General features: G+C 34.8%; 1 protein-coding gene across 4 annotated transcripts in view; it reads right to left on the reverse strand.

The window, feature by feature from the left end:
• Nucleotides 1–11,350: 11,350 nt before the first annotated feature.
• The window catches only part of Lipi (lipase I), a 38,336-nt gene continuing 29,283 nt past the window's right edge, over nucleotides 11,351–20,403 (reverse strand). For all 4 annotated transcript variants that reach the window (XM_070030477.1, XM_070030478.1, XM_070030476.1 and 1 more), the window contains 2 exons: nucleotides 16,719–16,895; nucleotides 11,351–12,092 (listed from right to left, as the gene is read on the reverse strand). In XM_070030477.1, coding sequence (XP_069886578.1) covers nucleotides 12,005–12,092; nucleotides 16,719–16,895 — 265 coding nt within the window. In that variant the 3' untranslated portion in view covers nucleotides 11,351–12,004. The remainder of the gene's footprint in view (nucleotides 12,093–16,718; nucleotides 16,896–20,403) is intronic.

The following is a 20,403-nucleotide window of genomic DNA, read 5'->3' on the forward strand; positions in this document are numbered from 1 at the left end:
GAAATTGAGAAACCACTTATGTTGAAAGGCTGCCCTCTTGTGACAATTAGTTGTATATTTTACCAGAAATAAAATCAGCTGATCTCATATCCTCTAAAAAGCAATTCTTAAGAACATAAGAAAGGAAACCTTGAAGGCTACTACTAGTGGTTCAAGCTTAAAATCCCAGCTACTCAGAGGACAAGATCTGAGGATCCTGGTTTGAAGCCAACCCAGGAAGATGAAACTGGTGAAACTCCATTTAATCAGTAAAAAGCCAGAATTCTAAGCATGGCTCTGTGGTAGAGCTCTGGCACTGAACAAAAGAAGACACAAGAAAGAGTGTAAGGCCATCAGTTCAAGTCCCAGAACTGGCACAAGAAAGAAACATTAGTAAAGTTTTAGTTAGGTGAAAATATTTCAATGAATATTTCATTTAGTGGGTTGAAGGCTTTAATTCACCTCATCATTTGACTATTCCAGTGAATAAACTACTAAGCATATGCAAATTCTCTTTTTTAAGTTAGTTTCAGGTTGAAATGCAGTAGTACACATCATAGAATGTAATAACTTGCATTGTTGTTTGTAGGTATTAATGTAGTCACTCCCACACTGAAGAATTAGATAATCAGCAAATGTCCCTAATGAAATGGTAAGTAGTGCATACATTTGACTTTAAAGAGCTCTTACCCCAAATGCCAAAGGTAAATGCTATAAACAATGACAAAAGCAAGTTGCAAATGTCATTATACATGTACTACCATAGGAACCACAGCATTACAATACTGCCTTTGATGCTGGGAACCCAGGAAGTTTTCCATGAAGACTCAATATTAGAGCATTGTTAAAAATTCAGTAAAACAAGGTCAAGCTTGTAACCTTAGCTATTTGGAAGCCATGATCAAAGTCAGCTAGGACATAAAATGTTTTAAGATGCAATCTCAACCAAATGACTAGTGCCAGTGGTATGTGCCTGCTCACGCAGTAGCTGCGATTACAGGTCTGAGACATTATTCTTGACTAACACTTTTTAAACATTTTTAATTCAATTTTATTGTAAAGGTGATAGATAGAGGGGTTATAGTTATAGAAGGTAATAAATACATTTCTTGTCAACAGAGTTACCCCCTCCCTTCCTTCCACTTTCCCTTCCCCCCTCCTCTCTCTCCTGAAATTGTAAAGTTCATTTTCAACATAGTCTTGTGAGTATCACTGTTGCACTGGTTCACCCTTTAAAGCCATGAATAGACTTTGAAAAGAATTGTTAGATATTTTAGGTGATAGATTTGATAATGACCGTAATTTGGTCATTATATAATATAAACATATGCCAAAGCATTTATTACATTATACTCCATGAGTATACATAATTATGTCAATCAGAAGCTTGAACAAACACATACGTATGCTTATATCTTCTCCCTAGTGAGTCTCAAATAGCTCCTGAGTAGAGCAACTCAATTCTTTTTTTTTTTAATTTTATTTTATTTTATTTGAGAACATACTGTACAGAGGGGTTACAATTACATTGGCAGGATAATGCATACATTTCTTACCAAGCATTGCAGCCTCCTCCTTTGTTTACCCTTCACCTCCCTTCCCAGCCTCCCCCCTCCCCCCCACCCATTCATACCCCCCTCCCCCCCACACCGACATTGTAAAGCTTGCTTTGACATGATATTTTGTAATTCTCCTTGTTGCAACAGGTCCCCTGAATCCTTAAACGACTTGTTTGTCCCCATCTCCTCCACATGTTATACTGACATCAAATAAACTGAAAGCGGGGGTTACACTGTGGGGGAGGGACATACAAAGCAACAAAGAAATAATCTTATAAATGCGTTAGAAACACATGCATGAAAGAAACGAAAACATTAAAATACATATTTAAGGGTTCGTTTTCCTAACATCACATTATCTGACCTTTTCCGCTTGACTCATACCTATACTAGATATTGCAAATAAGGGAAACCATGGGACCTATGTTTCTTTGGGCCTGGCTTACTTCACTTAAAGACTTCACATAGATCTCCCCTATGATCCAGCAATCGCACTTTTGGGCATTTACCCAAATTTATACAAACAAGACCACACTAAAGCTACCAGCACAACTATGTTTATTGCAGCATTATTTACCATAGCTAAGATATGGAACCAACCCAGATGCCCCTCAGTAGATGAATGGATCAAGAAAATGTGGTATATATACACAATGGAATTCTATGCCTCCATCAGAAAGAATGACATTTCCCCATTTGTTAGGAAATGGAAAGGCTTGGAAAAAATTATATTAAGTGAAGCAACTCAATTCTTATGAGATACAAAATGTTAACCAGCCTATCTAACCTGCTTGTTCATTCCTTGCTTCATGATCTACAATCATTATCAGCTACATCCCCGTCATAGCTTTTTTCATAGTCACCACTCCTAAAGATCCATCATGGGACATCTTAAACCTCCAATCTCTCCCACTGCAGCTGACACTCCCTCTTTCCCTCCACCTTATACCGAAGATTTACCATTATCTCCAAAATCAGCACAGTTATGCAAGTTCTGATTTGACTAGTAGTTTCCCTGATAGGATGCAAGTGCCTTGATTCTAAGAATTCAGATATTTTTATTTCTTATTTTCCAGTGTTGTCATACACTTAATCGGAGGAGCTTAAAGAAAGCTGAATGAAGAGGCCAACCTGAGTAATATTACTTTTAAGAAGATGCGTTAGGAACCAGAATGTGTGCAAATAGTTTTAAACTACAGAAGATGTCTTCTGCGGTACCAAGCTCTTAAAAAGATATTGCACAGCTGTGGTTTGTGACCATCTTGTTAACAATCAGTTACCTTTCAATGACCCCAGAAGACAACTCTGCCCTGGGAGATACTGTCCCCAGAACACACTGGTCTCTAACTCTTGAGGTAGCTATCACCAAGGACCAATATCCTTCTGGGTTTTTTTAAATACATTCAGGAATATTTATTATCAAACATCTGTATACTCTGTTAGAATGTGTCATACATCTTAATTGCATTACTCACACAAACCCTAGTAAATGGAATGACTAAAACCTCAATTTCTTGATTAAGGAAACTGCATCCACTAAGCATCCACTAAGTGGTAAGTGGCTGAGACCATATTTGAACTGAAGAACACTGGCTCTTATTCTGGGGTCAAAGCCACTCACTCCTCCTGGTCCTGTTATTAGCAAAGTCCACATCCCAGACTTCCACATTCCCCGGTTTTGTGAAAATGCATTCAGAGAGAGGCTCCAGACACCTAACTCGGGAGGGAGATCCAATTCCATTCTGTAGATTAGTTTGTAAGGTGAACTTTCAAGAAGGAAATTTTGATCATAATATAGACCTAGAAGTATCACCTGTAAATTTATTCTCATATCTTATACCCAAACACATGGTGTGTGGTTTGTTTAATCCACAATTATAAAAAAAAAAATGATGCATTCAATCTGGTAAAACCTAGAAAACCTGGAGAGTACTTTCAATCTCCATAAAACATTTCAGAACATTTCCATTCATAAGTCTTCAGCTCTTCAGAGCTAAATACAAAAACACACATGGACTAGATTTGCTACCTTTCATTTGTTTGCCTTGAAAGTAGTGTTTTGTTCTCATTGTAATGTTGGGTACTCCCAATACTGAAACAATATACACATCTACGTATTTCCACGGTTGATTTCAGTTTTCTAATGTTCTGGTAGTTCTAGTCATCAAAAGGGAAATCAATTTTCTTTATATTGTGAACATGATAAAATTTATCAATTGCCTTCATTTATTCTCATCTGATCCTTAATTAATTTTACAATAAGAAATAATTACTGGGGTCCATGAGAAGGTGCAAAAAAGGAGGGAGGGAGGGTGAACAAATGTAGTCATGATATTCAGCATATTGTATGTGAAAATGAGCTACCTAACTGTGGAGGAAAGTGAAAAAAGGGGGTAACACTGTCCCAAAGAAGTAACATGCTTATTATGTGACTTATGAAATGGTAACCCCTTTAAGAATAACAATAAAATTATACTTTTAAAAAGAAATAATGACTAGAAATAGTGACTAGAATTTTCCATGCATGTCACCTTATTAAGACCAGTAGTATAGATATTATTCTCTTTATATTATAGTTAATAATTTATAGTTATTAAAATCACCACTACATATTAATATTAAGTAAAATCAAATTCATTATTTCTTCTAAATCACAAATTTAATGCAGTTCTTCTTAATGATAGCATAGCTTTGCATTTTGTGAGCATGGACATTGGCCTTCTAATTCTGGAGGTTTGTTTATAAGGGAACATATTTGAAAAAGAAAAAGGAAATGTTTGACAAGAAATGTACTTATTACCCTACTTACATAACTGCAACCCCTCTATACAACACCTTTACAATAAAATTATGTTAAAAATAAAATACATATTCAAAAATATTAAAATCTGTTAGCTGAGATAATGAATGCTAAATGAATACTGCAGAAAAACTTTAAACAAAAGAAAGAAAAAGAAAATGATACCCCATTCTGAATTAAAGAAAAGTCCTCATGCAGTATTATAAATGACTTTTCTGTCTGGAGAACATTTCAGCTATGTTAACTGCCCATAAATATGATTAGTGTTCCCTCAGCTCCGAGTCATAATGTTATGACACAACATACTGACATCACCTGGCTCATTTGTGCCCTGGAAGAGTTGGAGCGAGTTGGATGTTCTGACTATATGATTGCTATGAGTAATAGATTGTTGTTCCCCACTTAGGTCAAATTCTTATCTATAAGATTGTGGCAGACTAACTCCATAAGTAGCAAGGACAATGTACTCATAGACTGATTAATGTGAGTGTGGCTTGGCCAGATAAGAATGTGACTATGAAAAAGGCCAAGGACAAAAGGCAACCCTACTGTATTGTTGGTGGGAGTGTAAACTTGTTCAACCACTTTGGAAAATAGTATGGAGGTTCCTCAAAAGACTCCACATAGAGCTCCCCTATGACCCAGCAATCCCACTTTTAGACATTTACCCAAATGATCACTAACAAGGCCATTCTAATGCTACCAGCACAGCTATGTTTATTGCAGCATTATTCACCATAGCTAAGATATGGAACCAACCCAGATGCCCCTCAGTAGAAGAAAATGTGGTATATAGATATACAATGGAATTCTATGCCTCCATCAGAAAGAATGGCACCATCCCATTTGTTAGAAAATGGAAAGACTTGGAAAATATTACAGTAAGTAATGCAAGCCAGGCCCAAAGAAACATAGGTCCATTGGTTTCCCTTATCTACAAAAATAAGTGTTTGTCTAGGACAAGCAGAAGAGGTCAAAAGCTATGTACATTTGACCATATAAGCTGATGCTAAGTGAAATGAACCCCAAGATAAGGACACAAGGGATTTTATCTTTCTTGCTGTTGTTTCTAATGTACTTATAATATACTGTGTGATTTTTTTTGTTCCTTTTGTATGTTCTTCCCTCATGGTATAACCCCTGTTGTCACTGTATTTGATTCCTTTGTCCTGTATCTTGTATATACATTTTTTCTAATTTGGGGAGGGGAAGGGAAATAACAAAATGCTGAAATAAGGATACAGTATGACCCATTGTAATAATGAGATGTACAAGACACTATGTTGAAAATGAAGTTTACAACTTTGTGGAAGGGGAGGAAGGCATAGGGAAATGGGGAGGAAAGGGATGGTAGGGGGGAAAAAAGGAGAGGGTAACAATGCTCGATAGGAAATGGACTCATTACCTTGCTCTGTACAGTAACTGTAACCCTCTCTGCACAGTATCTTCAAAATAAATAAATAAATAAAGACAAAGGCCAAGGAATGGCTCAAGTGAGAAGAATGATGGGAAGGAAAATCTGAGCCAAGAACTAGACTGTCCTGAAGACTAACTGAAGAAACCCAGAAGAATATTGCAAGGATCCCAGTAAATCTGGGTGAATTTTGGATTGTTTTGAATCTTTCTTTTCTGCCTTCCATTTAAAGCACTTTAATCAAGACTGCTAGCCTACATACAAATACATTCTTCCATATCCCAGAGAGCTAAAACCTTGAGCCAAGAGCTTTGCATTCCAGAAACTTAAGCCATAATGTAGAAATCAAAATTCAATTCGTCAACACCATCTGCATGACCAGCTGTTCACCTTCTAATTTTTTTCCTGAGTACCACATGTTCACAGAGAAAAAAAATTATGAATGAAAATGTTATCTTTGTTTTGAAGTCCAACATTTCATAATCCCCACAATTTTCTCCTTATATTCCTCAGAAATGTTGTTTAGGCTACTGGAGAAGCAACTATTGGGGCAAGACGTGAATATATGGGCTTCTTCCATACAAGAACCTAAAAGCACACCCCAGAGAAACAGCATGTGTTTCTGTCAGTTTGCTGAGGTTGTCACATTCGGCAAATTCCATGTCACTTGGCAGACACTTCCTCAGTGATATTACATCAATGATATCTTGGATACTCAGCAGAGATATTATAGTTTCTCAGAGCCAAGCTCCACTGCACCCACCCCATCCTATGCTTCTTTTGCAGAGGTTGACATCCTGCCCATTGATGCATTTAATCACTCACAAATTAACCCAAGGTTTGTTATGTACTCAGTAGATAACAGTCAGAACACAGCAAAACAAGTCTTTTCAATGTTTTATATTATCCAAAATTTTGTCCCTTCTTTTCTCCCCCAAGTCACTGAGGTTTGTAATTTAAAGATATATATTATCTGTAGCACAGATTAGCACATAGTAAGTATAATGTATCCCAAAGGCTCATACATTTAAAGCCTGGTATTCAGCTATTGGGATATGGTGGAAGTCTTAGGAGGTAAGCTTTGCAGGAAAGAAAACTAGGTTCTTGGGAGAGTTGCTTGATGATATCTACTCCATTTACCTCCACTCAATTACTTTCCAGCCATGAGGAGGTAAAATGATTTCACCATCTGTGCCTGGCATGATGTTCTGTCTTGTCACAAACCCCAATGCAATGGTACTTCACCCTCTGAAACTATGAGCCTAAACAAACCCTCTCTCCCACTAAGTTTGGTTTCTCAACTATTTGGTCACAGTGGCAGAAAACTGATTTACAGGAAGTATTAATGATGGTATTTTTAGTCTTATTGCAATAATTTAAAGAAAATACAGGATTAATGTAGAAGCCATTATAGTTATGACTATCAGCACTTACATTAATTACAAATATACTTCCATAATTGTGCCTTTTCTATATTGACAACACACATATTGACATAGCCTATCTGGATTATGCAAATTGTTTAAATATATTGACTTGTATGAAAAAGAAAGAGTATAAAACAACATTTTATTTCATGCCAATGCTTCAATTTAATCAGGAACTCAACTTTTCCTAGACAAGCATTCTACAATCTGAGCCACTTGTATTAGCTCCCTTTGAGATTACTTTTAATTTTTCGGGTAATGAACTTTGAAAAATAAAGAGCTTTCCCTTTGGTAGTTCCATTTATGTAAACAGAGTACTTGGAACAAATTCACTCCTCTACCATTTTCCCATTCTTTTTTTTTTTTTGGGGGGGGGAACCAGTCATGGGGCCTGAACTCTGGGCCTGGGCACTGTCCCTCAGCTCTTCAGTTTAAGGCTAGTGCTCTACCACTTGAGCCACAGCACCACTTCTGGCTTTTTTTGTTTTGCCTAGGTGGTGCTGAGGAATCAAACCCAGGGCCTCATGCATGCAAAGCAAGCGCTCTACCACTGAGCCACCTTCCCAGCCCCCATATTCCCATTCTTTTTCTTCCTGCTTTCTGCTTTTCCAAATAGCATTTAATGTGTATGTTATGCACATATATATATGTGTGTGTATATATATATATATATATATATATATATATATATATATATATAATTCACACATTAGTTAGAACAAGCAACATTTTTTCTTGGTCAGGTTTTTTCACCTAACACAAGGGTCTCTAATTTTATCCATTTTCCTAAAGATGACATCATCTCAATCTCATTTTTTTATGGATGAAAAACACTTAATTGTGTATATATACCACACTAAACTACCTAGTCTCTCTGTATCTTTTGGTATCTGATCTAAAACATTAGTCTTTAAGGCAACTTGCTGTAAAATAATTTGTACATAATGGCTCCAGATAATTGATATATAAAATTATGATTCATAATCATCTTCCAATTTGAAAAAAAATGATGAAAAATATTGGCAGTCATAATCTTGAAGGTCATAGGAGTCCATTGCCCTTATCTCTGAATAGGAATTCCAGAATTTCCTTGTTCATATCTTTATATAATTAGGATACTTGAAAGCATGATAAAATGAACACCTATACATATTCTCAAGGTTGTATCTTTGAGTTATTCTAGGAAGACTGAATCACCTATGGCAAGGAGGCTTCCTGCTGAGTATAATGGAGTCTAATATACTGGAAGACAAATTAGCTACTATTTTCTCTATTATCCAAAGGCCCTAAGCAATCAGAAACACTAAATAAGATTTCTGTTCTTGGTAACATATTAACAGTACATTATGATTCAATTTACTTTCACTAATGTGAAATTGAGATTTAAAAGCTTCTAGGGCAAAGAAAGACTTGATAAATGGGACTGCATCAAACTAAAAAGTTTCAGCATGGCACAAGGCATAGCCAGCAAGCTAAAATAACAGCGTACAGAATGGGAGATTTTTACCAGCTACACATCAGACAATGACCTGATACCCAGAATACACAGAGAATTTTAAAAAATTAGGCTTTCATAAAACCAACAAGAAGATTAATAAATCAGTTAGTGACTCCTTTTTAGGAGTCTTCTCAGAAGAATTTTAAAATGTCCAATAGACACATGAAGAAATCTCAACATCTCTGGCCATAATGGAAATGAAAATCAAAACATCATTAAGATTCTATTTCATACCATTTACAATAGCCATTATCAAGAAAGTAAATGATAACAGATGCTGGTGAGGATGCAGCCAAAAGGGAACTGAAATACACTATTACTGGAATGTAAGCTCTTCAACCACTCTGAAAAGCAGAGCAATTAAACAACCACCCTATGATCCAGCAATTCCACTCCTAAGCATTTATCTAAAAGATTATAAGCCACAATACAGTAAAGCCACTAGTACAGCCAGGTTTATTGTATCATTACTCACCATACCAAAATATAGACCATCCCAGATACCCCTCAGTAGAAAAGTGGAACAAAAATGTGGTATATAAACACAGTGTAATTTTACTCATCCTTTAGAAAGAATGATATTGTACCATTTGGAATAACATGGAAAGACGTGGGGAAAATTATATTACTTGAAGTAAGTCATGTCCAGAGAATCAAAGGATTCTTTTTTCCCTCATATGTGGAAGCTAGATTTAGCTAACAAACTCATCAGTAAATATGTTGGCTGGCATTCAAGTGTAACCAAATGTATTAACTGAAATGGAAACACAGTAGATTCAAGGGGGATCTCAAGTAGAGATGCTTAGATTTCCTTAGAATTCTTCCTTAGAAAGGTAAAATCAAGGTTCAACAAAATAAAACATCAGGAAGCTGGAACCAAAAGGGATGGTGTGGATTCAGAGTGAAAGAGGTAGGTGAATATTCAGAGAAGAGGAAGAAAATGTAGTCAAGAATTCAACGTATATCCTATAAAATTAACAAGAGTGAGGGAAGCAGCGAGTAGGATAGAGATACGTGAGAACATTGAAAGGGGTGATACTGCTCAGCATGCATTGTATTCATAAACTGCTTTGTGATATTGCAGCTCCTTTGTACAACTACTTAAATAGGAGGGGGAGAAGCTTCTGGGGATATATGGTACTCTGGGGAGGACATTAGAGAAATAAAATTATGCAATAATTTGTGCTTTTGCTTAAGGATAAGGGACATTTATGCCCAGGTGGCTAAGTGGCAGAAAGGAGAGATGCATTTCTGCATTCGGAGCCTATGAAGTGAAAGGCTGCAGCAAAAGTGGAGTTTTTTCATAATGTGCTGAAAGAGAAAAGAGATGGCAGATACACTTCTTAAATACCTCAGACGAAAGTATGACTCTTTAGGGACCTTCACACATGCATCACTAAATAAAAGAAGCAACACCATGAAGGGCTAACTGATCCCAGTGTTATGTGTTCAAGTGTGTTCCCTTCACAACTCGTGTAATTCTATACTCCACTACCTCCAAGGGTAGCTATATAGGAACAGGGCCTTTAAAGAGATTATTGTATCATAAAGAGGCTACTGTGCTAAGCTTTAATCCAATCTGACCGCCATCTTTCCATTAGTGGCGATTTGGGCACTTAAATTTGGGCATATGACAGAGGAAAGATGAGTGAAGATATAGCAAGGAAGGGGCAATATGGAATACCAGGAAGAGAGGCTTCCCAAGAAACCATATCTGCTGATTACTTGATGTTGGACTTTCAGCCTCCAGGACTGTGAACAAATAAATTTCTACTTCATAAAATAATCTTGCTGTGGTATTTAGTCCTGACAGCATGAGCTACCAAATATAGGAGGCAATCAAGTGCCTAAGTACTGATTGGACTTCAGGTTGTTCTTATGAAACACAAACTTTAGGGATTTTGTGCATAAATGAGAGAAAACACTGGCTTAGGAAATTCCTGGACTTTACAATAAATTGAAGTATGAAAGGATGTGTAGGCACAGCTACTATGTTAATATTAATAATGTATACAATAGTTTTAATATTTTCTGCATTAAAAATAATTTTAATATTTTCCACATTATAATAAATTAGTTGTTACAGAGGTTCCATTTTGACATTTCCATGTGTGTTTACAACATACCTCGATCAGACTCTCAGTCCTCCATCATGCTTCTTCATCCCCCACCCCTTTCCAAACCAACCATGACTTTTTCCTTCCATTTTCATGAATGTATATTAATGATTTGAACCATACTTATTCTCCACACTCTTTTAAAGAAATATTTTATTTAATGATTAAAAATATGTACTTAGTCTCCTGAGATTTGAATACTGGTTCTGGGTGTGATTCTGGAAAAGTTAGTTAATGTCTTTAGAATTTTTTTCATCAATGGCTACAAGATTAAGTTCATGAGTTTTACACAATGAAATGAACTCATCTGGTATAAGAACATAGTGATGTATGTGTTGGTTGTCATCAATATGCAAAGATAATTTTCAAAGTAGATCCCTGAGACAATCTTCACAAAAAAAATTAGGTGACAGAAAAGTATGAAATAAAATGACTTACCTTATATCATTATGAAGTGATGGATCCAGAATTTGATGTGAAGTATCACAGGCCAATAAAGTGAATGATTACTTAGTCATTTGCTGGACTACATAGAAATGGTATTTATTTGCAAAGCATTATTTAAAACACCAAGTGTTTTTATTTACAAAGTAAACAATGGTCCAATTTATTTTTCTGGATGAGAAATTTGCAAATTAAGAAGTTTCATTTCTTTTACCACTCCAGAGAGAATGCACAACTGTAGCGATTAATCATGCAGTAAACCATTTGTGATTCCTTGCTGTTCTTTAGAAAATGTCTCTAACATATTTATTTAGTAATGTAACTATCTAAGTTAAGTATTCAGTAGTGAATAATGACATAGGAAACTAATAAGGTACACCAAAATAAAGCTTTTAGGTAAAAATTGTTTCACATACGCATATTTATTTTTATCTTTTCGAGGTACTTAAAAAAATCTCTTTTTGGTTTGGTTTGATTGGCCAGTTTTTAAAATAAGCAGTTACTACATAGCACAGTCTGGCCTGGAAATCACTAGTTAGTCCAAGTTTGGAACTCATATCCTATTCAACTTCCAAAATGCTGAGATTGAAGAAATACATCGCCATTTCCATCTATTTTCTTAATTTTGATTCTCACTTATTCAAACAAGTACATATATCTGAATCTCAGATCACACAATGCAATCTACAATAAATACTGATTGCATTGTTCTCATTTATGAGTTCTTCCATTTTCAAACAAGCTTAAGTTTGATAAATGAAGGTACTCAAATATTTTGTGCTGCACATATGTCTGATTGAAGAAATACTTCTTTTTTTTCTTGAAGTACAAAATCATATCTGCAAAATGGTAGTCTGTGAAAGAGAAAGAATGAAAAGTAAATATTAATACAAGCCAGGCCCAAAGAAACATAGGTTCCATGCTTTCCCTTATTTGCAAGAACTAGTATATGTCTGGGACAAGTAGAAAGGTCAAAAGCTATTATACATATGATGAGATAAGATGAAGTTAGGTGAAATGGACCCCAAGATAGGAACAAAAGTGTTTTTTTTTCTTTCTTGCTATTGTTTCTAACACATTTATAAGGTATCATGTGATTTTTGTTGTTGCTTTATATGTTCCTCCCCCCTCTCCCGGTATAACCCCTTTTTTCACTGTATTTGATGTTGGTGTAATTTGAGGAGGGGAAGGGAAAAAACAAAATGTTTAAATAGGGATAAAGGTTAACCCATTGCAACAATGAGATGTACAAGACACTATGTTGAAAAACGACTTTACAATTTAGGCTGGGGGGAGGGGGAAGTGTAGTTGTGGAGGTGGGAAGGAAGGGATGGTAGGGGAAAAACAAAGGAGGAGGTAGCAATGCTTGATAAGAAATGTGCTCATTACCTTGCTCGTGTAACTGTAACCCTTTTGTACAGTATTTTCACAATAAAAAACTTATTAAAATAAAAAACATATCACTCTTGATATTGAATTAAGAATATATATTCAGGACAGAAAACTAAAAGAGACAGGATTGTTAAGATTCTATTAAAAGTATCAAGCAGAAATGGCATAGTTTAGTCAAGTTTCTAGCACTGTAGGTGGGGATCATGGCTGTGTTCTGTGGGATGTGAGACAGAGTCGATGATAAAGCCTCGTCCAAAAGTTTTGGCTCCAACAACAGGAGATATCTTTCTCCTGTGTTTTAACAGAAATACAAAAATAAAAGGCAAAGAAATGGACTAAGAAGAGAGAGAAGAGGCTCTAGCTAAAAGCATAGTAAATACATTGCACGTATTTTTTTTTCGTTTTGTAAAACATCCATATAAATAGCTTAAACCCATCCAGTATCCTATCCGTTACAAATGTTTCACATTTTTGTAGACATTTATAAAATATAGATTTTATTTTTTTGATTCTGATGTCAGCAAACAGATTGATGTTCTTTATATCTTGCCTCAAGCTTTTATCTGGTGCAAATATAAACATTTGTCTAGATTTACTTCTGTCTGTTGACTAGTTTACATTTAATACTCAGCGATAACTGCAACTAAATTTTATGTGTCATAAAAAGTCACTGTTTTTTCACTTGTCAATCATTTGGCATAGAATCATTTAATTGCTATGCTATCTATAGAAATACATGTTGTTTTCTGTTACTGCATTTACATTCCTCTACCAGCATTGGATACTTTTAATTTTTGCTGTTGCAGAGAATCCTTTAGAGTTTCAGAGATAAAGATATATAAACTTTCACGCCTTTTGGTTCATCTTAATATTATTTGAAATTCCAAATTAGGAGTCAATATTATTTTCAAGATAAATCTGTATGTGTGTTTAAGAATGATTCCCATTGCTGCAATATCAAATCCTCTGCTCTGTGAAAAAGGTTGCATGTAAAATTTGTATAATTTCTTTATCATAAAGTTCTCTCAAATAAAATTTATAAGGAAAGGTTTAAATGTTGCACTCTTTTTTTGGTTTCGTTTGTATTTCATTGTTTCCATTCCAGATTTATATCTTCTTTGCTTTACTTGAGAGCATCAAAGCATCTCCTCTGCAGATAGTTCTCTTGGGCCTGTCTCTTTTATTGTGACATTACATATACTCATTTGCATTTCATTTATATTCCCAAATATAAATAAAGAAATGTGCATAATTCATATAAAAATATATTCAAATATATTCAATTATATAGCCTAGCCTTTTCTAATACTAATGTCTTTATTCAATTCTTTTTTTTTTTTTTTGGGTCCGGTTGTGGGGCCTGAACTCTGGGCTTGGGCACTGTCCCTCAGCTCTTCAAGGCTAGTGCTCTACCACTTGAGCCAAAGCGCCACTTCGGGATTTTCTTTTTGCTTATGTGGTGCTGAGGAATCGAACCCAGGGCCTCAAGCATGCAAGGTAAGTGCTCTACCACTGAGCCACCTTCCCAGCCCCTCAATTCTTAATATAAAAGGTTTTATTATATTGCTGACTGAAATGCCTATTTTTTATGCTTTTCATAGCAAATTTTATGTTGGTTTCAGTTATTTAACCCTTCACCTTCTCGGTCATTGCATCATGTCCCTTTTTACCTATGCTTTCATTGGGTGCTGTTTAATAAGTGTAATTTTGAACACAGAGTAATACCGTATGCTATTTCTATTTTGTGTAGTTCTTTGTAATAAATCTTTTAAAAAGTAAACTTTGTTTCTAAACTTCAATGTTAATTTTTCTTTCTGGTGTCATGGTAACGAGAATACTTAATTCATCATTTGCCCATGCAAAAATAGAAGCTTTCACTATTTATTTAATTTTACATGTGTGGAACTAAATTTTTCTTACCTTGAGATTGTGTGTTCTTTCACATACAAACACTTGGACAAAATGATTAATATCTTGTTAAGTTTTTAACAAGTGTGCTTCTTTTAAACTAAGTGGGAAAATGTTTTTTTATTTATAATACCATAAAGAGAATATATTACCCCTGCACAATCTGAATCATTTAAATTTACATTCAAGGAACAGAATATGTAAAGCCACAACCTCTAGACTTCAATGCTCATGGTTTTGTTTTTGTTTTTGTTTTGAGAAAGGAAAGATTGTGGGGAGGTTAGGTTAGTATGATAGAGATTTGAGGTACAACAAATACAACTTTAATGAAGGGTTTGCATCTTAAAATTGTAAAATTAAAACATCAGCTATAGATTAAAAATACAGACTAAATGGGCACTAGTGGCTCATGCTTATAATCATTGTTATTTAGTAGTCTGAGAACTGAAGACTGAGGTTTGAAACTAGCCCAGGCAGACAAATCTGATAGTCTCATATCTCTAATTAATCAGAAGAAAAAGCTCTACTCGGAGATGTGACTTGGGTGATAGACTACCAGCCTTGGGAGATAAAGGTAATAGACTAATTTCTTCATGGCTTGAATCCCTGAAAATATCCACATATTTGGTCCATTTTTAAGTACTTCAATCAAGGGCAAAACACAATTAAGTTACCCCCAGTTTTTTTCCTCACAATGGTATTTTATTGACTTTTGAATGATTAAATATTATCCTACCAGAAGTAAAAGATGACAGTATTTTAACTACTTTTCCAATATCTCACTGTTGATATAGATTGATATAGATATCATCTAAATATACACTTATTTCTATAGACACAGGTATAGATCTATAGATCAATCTCATCTAAAATGCACACATAGATAGATTGATATAGATATAATTTCATGACTCATCTGTTGACTTATACTTAGTTTGCTAGTCTGATTCCATAATTTGGCCATATTGAATAATGTTTCCTGACTTGATTCCTTTGGTACTACATCCAGTTGTGAAATAGTTGAATCATATGGTACATCTCATTTTAATTTTTAGAGATTCTCCAAACTGATTTACATAGAGGTTAGAATAATTATAGTCTTATCAACAGGACATAACTATTTCTTTCCCTCACATACTTTCCAGTATTTAAGAATAGCATGTTAAGGGTGTCATAAAAAAATCACTAGAGCATGTGTGCCATTTTAATAGGAATGGAAACACTTGTGATAAACTGACAAACTAATAAAGATGAGTATAACACTAAAATGTGAAAAGTAGATCTCTGGTTGGGATCTCTAGTGATCTGTAGAATCTTAGATAGAGCAGAGAAACTGGACTTTCTTCTTTTTGAACAAAAAGATAACAAAGTTATGAGGAAGAAAAAAAACTCAGTGTATGTTATGATTATTTCTAGCTTTATGACCATGTATTTCATTTAAAACTTGAAGCCACTGGACACCATCTAAATTGTTTTTGTAACAAAAAAGAAATAAAAATAAAAACTCTCAAAGGAAAGGGTGACATTGCTCCAAAAAAGTAATGAATTCATTATCTGACTTATAAAATGGCAAACCCTCTGTGCAATACCTGAATAACAACAATAATATTGCATTTTAAAAATTCAATCACTCGCCTGGCACCAGTGGTTCACACCTGTAATCCTAGCTACTTAGGAGGTTGAGATCTGAGGACTACGGTTCAAAGCCAGGCCAGACAGCAAAGTCCATGAGACCCTTATCTCCAATAAACCACAAGAAACCGGAAATAGCACTGTGGCTCAAGCAGTAGAGCGCTTGCCTTGAGCTGAAGAACTCAAGAACTCAATCAACAAAAAATAAATAAATAAATACAATCACTCAGCCAATATATATCATAAATAAGAATTATTTATGAATATCTGAGGAATCTGCTTGTCTCAAAATTTCACCTTTGTTGTGTCTTATGTATTAGTCATGCCTCTGTTTTCCTTACACAAGCTAGTGTGTAAGAAATTAAATCTTATCCAAACAAAAAAAACCTATATACTTTTTAATCTTTTCATATTCTAATATTTATGTACAATAGAGCCTGAAAGAAACAGTAAAAATAAATTTGGCTTTGTCTTCTTAAACTGTTACCCAACAGACCAATATTCTTAAGTGTAAAATAACATTTTGAAATAAAATCTAGTTTCCTTACCTTTCAGGATATGTAAGTGATTTTAACACAAGACTCTGTATTTTATATTGGCAAGTAGGACATTGCAGATTTAAGCTCTGGGAATATGTCAAAGCAATGCTGGAAATATTCACAATATCGCTTAAAAATTGAGCAAGAATCTTTACTTCTTGAAGTTTGTCAAATGGTTTGCTTTTCCTAAACAAAAGACATATAATCAGAATAATAACTATATTTGGAATACTTTAATTCTAAAATCAATGTATTTTATAAGACAAGTTACAAAGAACAATCTACATGGAAAATGCCACAAAAAACCATTTGTCAAAATACGTTAAATAATTTAAGTGACAATTTATAAAAAAAAAGTAATAGTAACAATATATTCATTCTCCTAGACAAATATTAAAGATGTATTTAAAAGTGAGTTCTCTTGACTTTCTACGAGAATGACTAGATTATAAATTTCTCTAAGATTGGTCATCTTATAGTTCCTCCTTTAGATTGTTCAATTATTACATTTCATAATCTAGGACTTTTAAAATGTTTTCCTGTCTCAATTTGTCAAATATATTTAAATAAAGAAGTAATCTATAATGGTTCGATACCCAAAAGAAACATAATGGTAATAATTTCTGAATTATAATTTTGTGACTATTCACAACAAATGAGAACAGTGATGATACTTCCCAGTTCTGACCTGATTTAACTACCTTAACAATTCCTTGTACCATGAAACATTCCCATTTTACAGAAGTAAAAACTGAGTATCAGAGAATACAGATGTCTCTCTTAATATCATAGAACTAATAGATAATGAGGTAGAATATAACACCACCATATCTATATCCTTCACATGTCTGTCTTTCCCCTTCCTCGTCCTTACATGCCAGAAATGTCCACTGGTTTGCATGCCTCAAGAATGCCTAAAGCTAATAAATTCTACTCTAAATGCTTTATCCTCCCAATCGCTCTCCCTTCTCATCAAAAACAATAAGAAAAAGAAAAAATGAAATATGAACTTTAAACTTACACATTTCCTACGGCATAGAATAGTACCAATCTTCACCTTAGTCTTCTTTTCCCATACCCACATACAACTGGTCAAAAATTCTTATGACTGTCTAGCAAAGGTCTTGAATCTTCTTTGAATCCATAATTACCTATGTATTTCAAAAGCATATATCCCCTCAGCAATTCCACAGTAGTTAGAGCAGGAATTGGAGATGGAAATTACTTTTCCAAACAATTGTTTTTCCATAATAAACATCCAATCTTGACCTCAACTAGACTTCTCTAACTAAAACATTATAAATTTCAATGTGCTCAGTGACTGAATTATAAACTCATGGCTTGTGCTTATTTCAGTAGATACATACTCTCTTGCTTTCTCTCCCTCTAATTTCAAGCATAATTTTCTGTCAGCTCCATATTTTTGTATTTGTAAGAACCTGGAAATCAGAATGGCATTGACTTTTGCCCATCTGAATCTCCACTAATACAAAATATCAGTATAGCAAATTTAATGACCCCATAAAACCATATCCCCTGATTTAAGTTGCCATGTACGCTATCATTTGCTTCAAGACATTTTTCAAGGAGATATATTATTCATTGAATTTTATAACCATATGATTACCTTTATGTTCCTCATTAAGCTCTAAGCTAAATGAGAAACATGTCTGTTTGGACAAACCTTTAGCATTCCACTGAGCTCAAATGCAGATAACCATTAAAAGTTATTTGGCCAGAGGAAAGATGGACATTATCGTTTTATTTCTATTATTAATTTAAAGCCTATCTACTACCCTCGACTGAAATTAGTAAGGAGATAGATCTAATTTGTCAGGAACTTTATTCCCAATTTTTAGCTAGTCCCTGGCTTAAAGAATCTCTCAAAATACTGTATTGAATCATCAAATTGTATGCTCTCCATGTGTCTTCTAGCTTGGTACAGAAACGTGCTGCTATTTTTTAAATTATCTGTAAGTAGTTGTACAAAATAGTTGTCACTGAACAAAGGAGTGTATGAGCACAATGTAACAATGCACTTCACTAATGCCATCCTTTCATCATTATTCATCATCCCTCCCAAGGCCGTCTCTTCACTTAATTTCCTTTTTTTCAACTTTCTTAATTTTGTAGGATATGCATTGATTTTTTATTATTAATAAGTTTTTATTGTGAAAATAAGGTACAGAGGGGTTACAATTGCATGAGCAAGGTAATGAGTACATTTCTCCTTTGTTCCGCCCGATCCCCACCCCCACCCCCTGCTGCCAAAGTTGTAAAGTTTGGTTTTCAACATAGCATCCTATACGTTTCATTGTTGGAATAGGTCTATCTGGATGCCTATTCAAACAATTTGTTTTTTCCCTTCCCCTCCCCAAATTATACCAATATCAAATACAATGACAACAGAGGTTATGCCATGGGGGAGGAACATACAAAGCAACAAAAAAAAAATCACCTTATAAGTATGTTAGAAACAATAGCAAGAAAGAAAAACCGCTTGAGTCCTTCCTGGGGTTCATTTTGACTAACATCAACTTATCTGACCTGTTCTGCTTGTCTCAGGCATATACCAGTTATTGCAAATAAGGGAAACCATGGGACCTATGTTTCGTTGGGCCTGTTTACTTCACTTAATATAATTCTTTCCAAGTCTTAACAAATGGGGCAACAACTGATGCCGGAGGGGATGTGGACAGAAGGGAACCCTACTGCATTGTTGGTGGGAGTGTAAACTTGTTCAACCACTTTGGAAAACAGTATGGAGGTTCCTCAAAAGACTGCACATAGAACTCCACTAAGACCCAGCAATCCCACGTTTGGGCATTTACCCAAATGATCACAAACAAGACCATACTGAAGCTACCAACACAACTATGTTTATTGCAGCATTATTTACCATACCTAAGATATGGAACCAACCCAGATGCCCCTCAGTAGATGAAAAGATCAAGAAAATATGGTATAAATACACAATGGAATTCTATGCCTCCATCAGAAAGAATGACATGCATTGAACTTTATGACCCCATTCTCTCTACTTTCTCTCTTCATTCATCTACCTTCTTTCCCATGATTCTACTCCCTCTAATTTTAAAAAGTCACCAAGATTAAACCTCTAAGAATATTTTATTCGTTTCTTTTCGATCTCCAATAATACAATTTCCAATAATAAAATAACACATTATCCATCTTTCTGAAAACTTTAAACTCTTCTAGAAACTACCTCGTCATGGTTTTGCTGGCTAAGTGTAGGTCCCCACTGTCTTTCTTATGAATGCAATATAAGCCACTTTTTCCCATCAGGTATCATTCAGCACATCCCTTCTTATTCACAGAACCATCCTAACCTGTGAACTCAATACTAATAGCCCTGGTATTGAATTGATCTGAATCACCCTGTGAATGACTTTAGAGACACTGGATTTTGAACACAATGTAGCATTAAGTATAAAAATCAGCATGCAGAACAAAGTTTCAGTAATATGCTAATTTGCTAAATAATGTTTGTGGCCACAAGGGCATGTAGACAGAGGAGCAGCAGGTAATCAATATGAGAAGAAATTAGAGGAAGAAAGAGATGGGAACTAATTATGAATTGAATGTTAATTATTCTCGAATGACATGATCATAGGTGCTTCAAAATTTCTACAGAGAGCAAGGTGCTGATGGCTCACGACTGTAATCCTAGCTA

The sequence above is a fragment of the Dipodomys merriami genome, unplaced genomic scaffold (assembly GCF_024711535.1).
Source record: "Dipodomys merriami isolate MVZ:Mamm:240054 unplaced genomic scaffold, mDipMer1.0.p SCAF_2, whole genome shotgun sequence".
Taxonomy (NCBI): Eukaryota; Metazoa; Chordata; class Mammalia; order Rodentia; family Heteromyidae; genus Dipodomys; species Dipodomys merriami.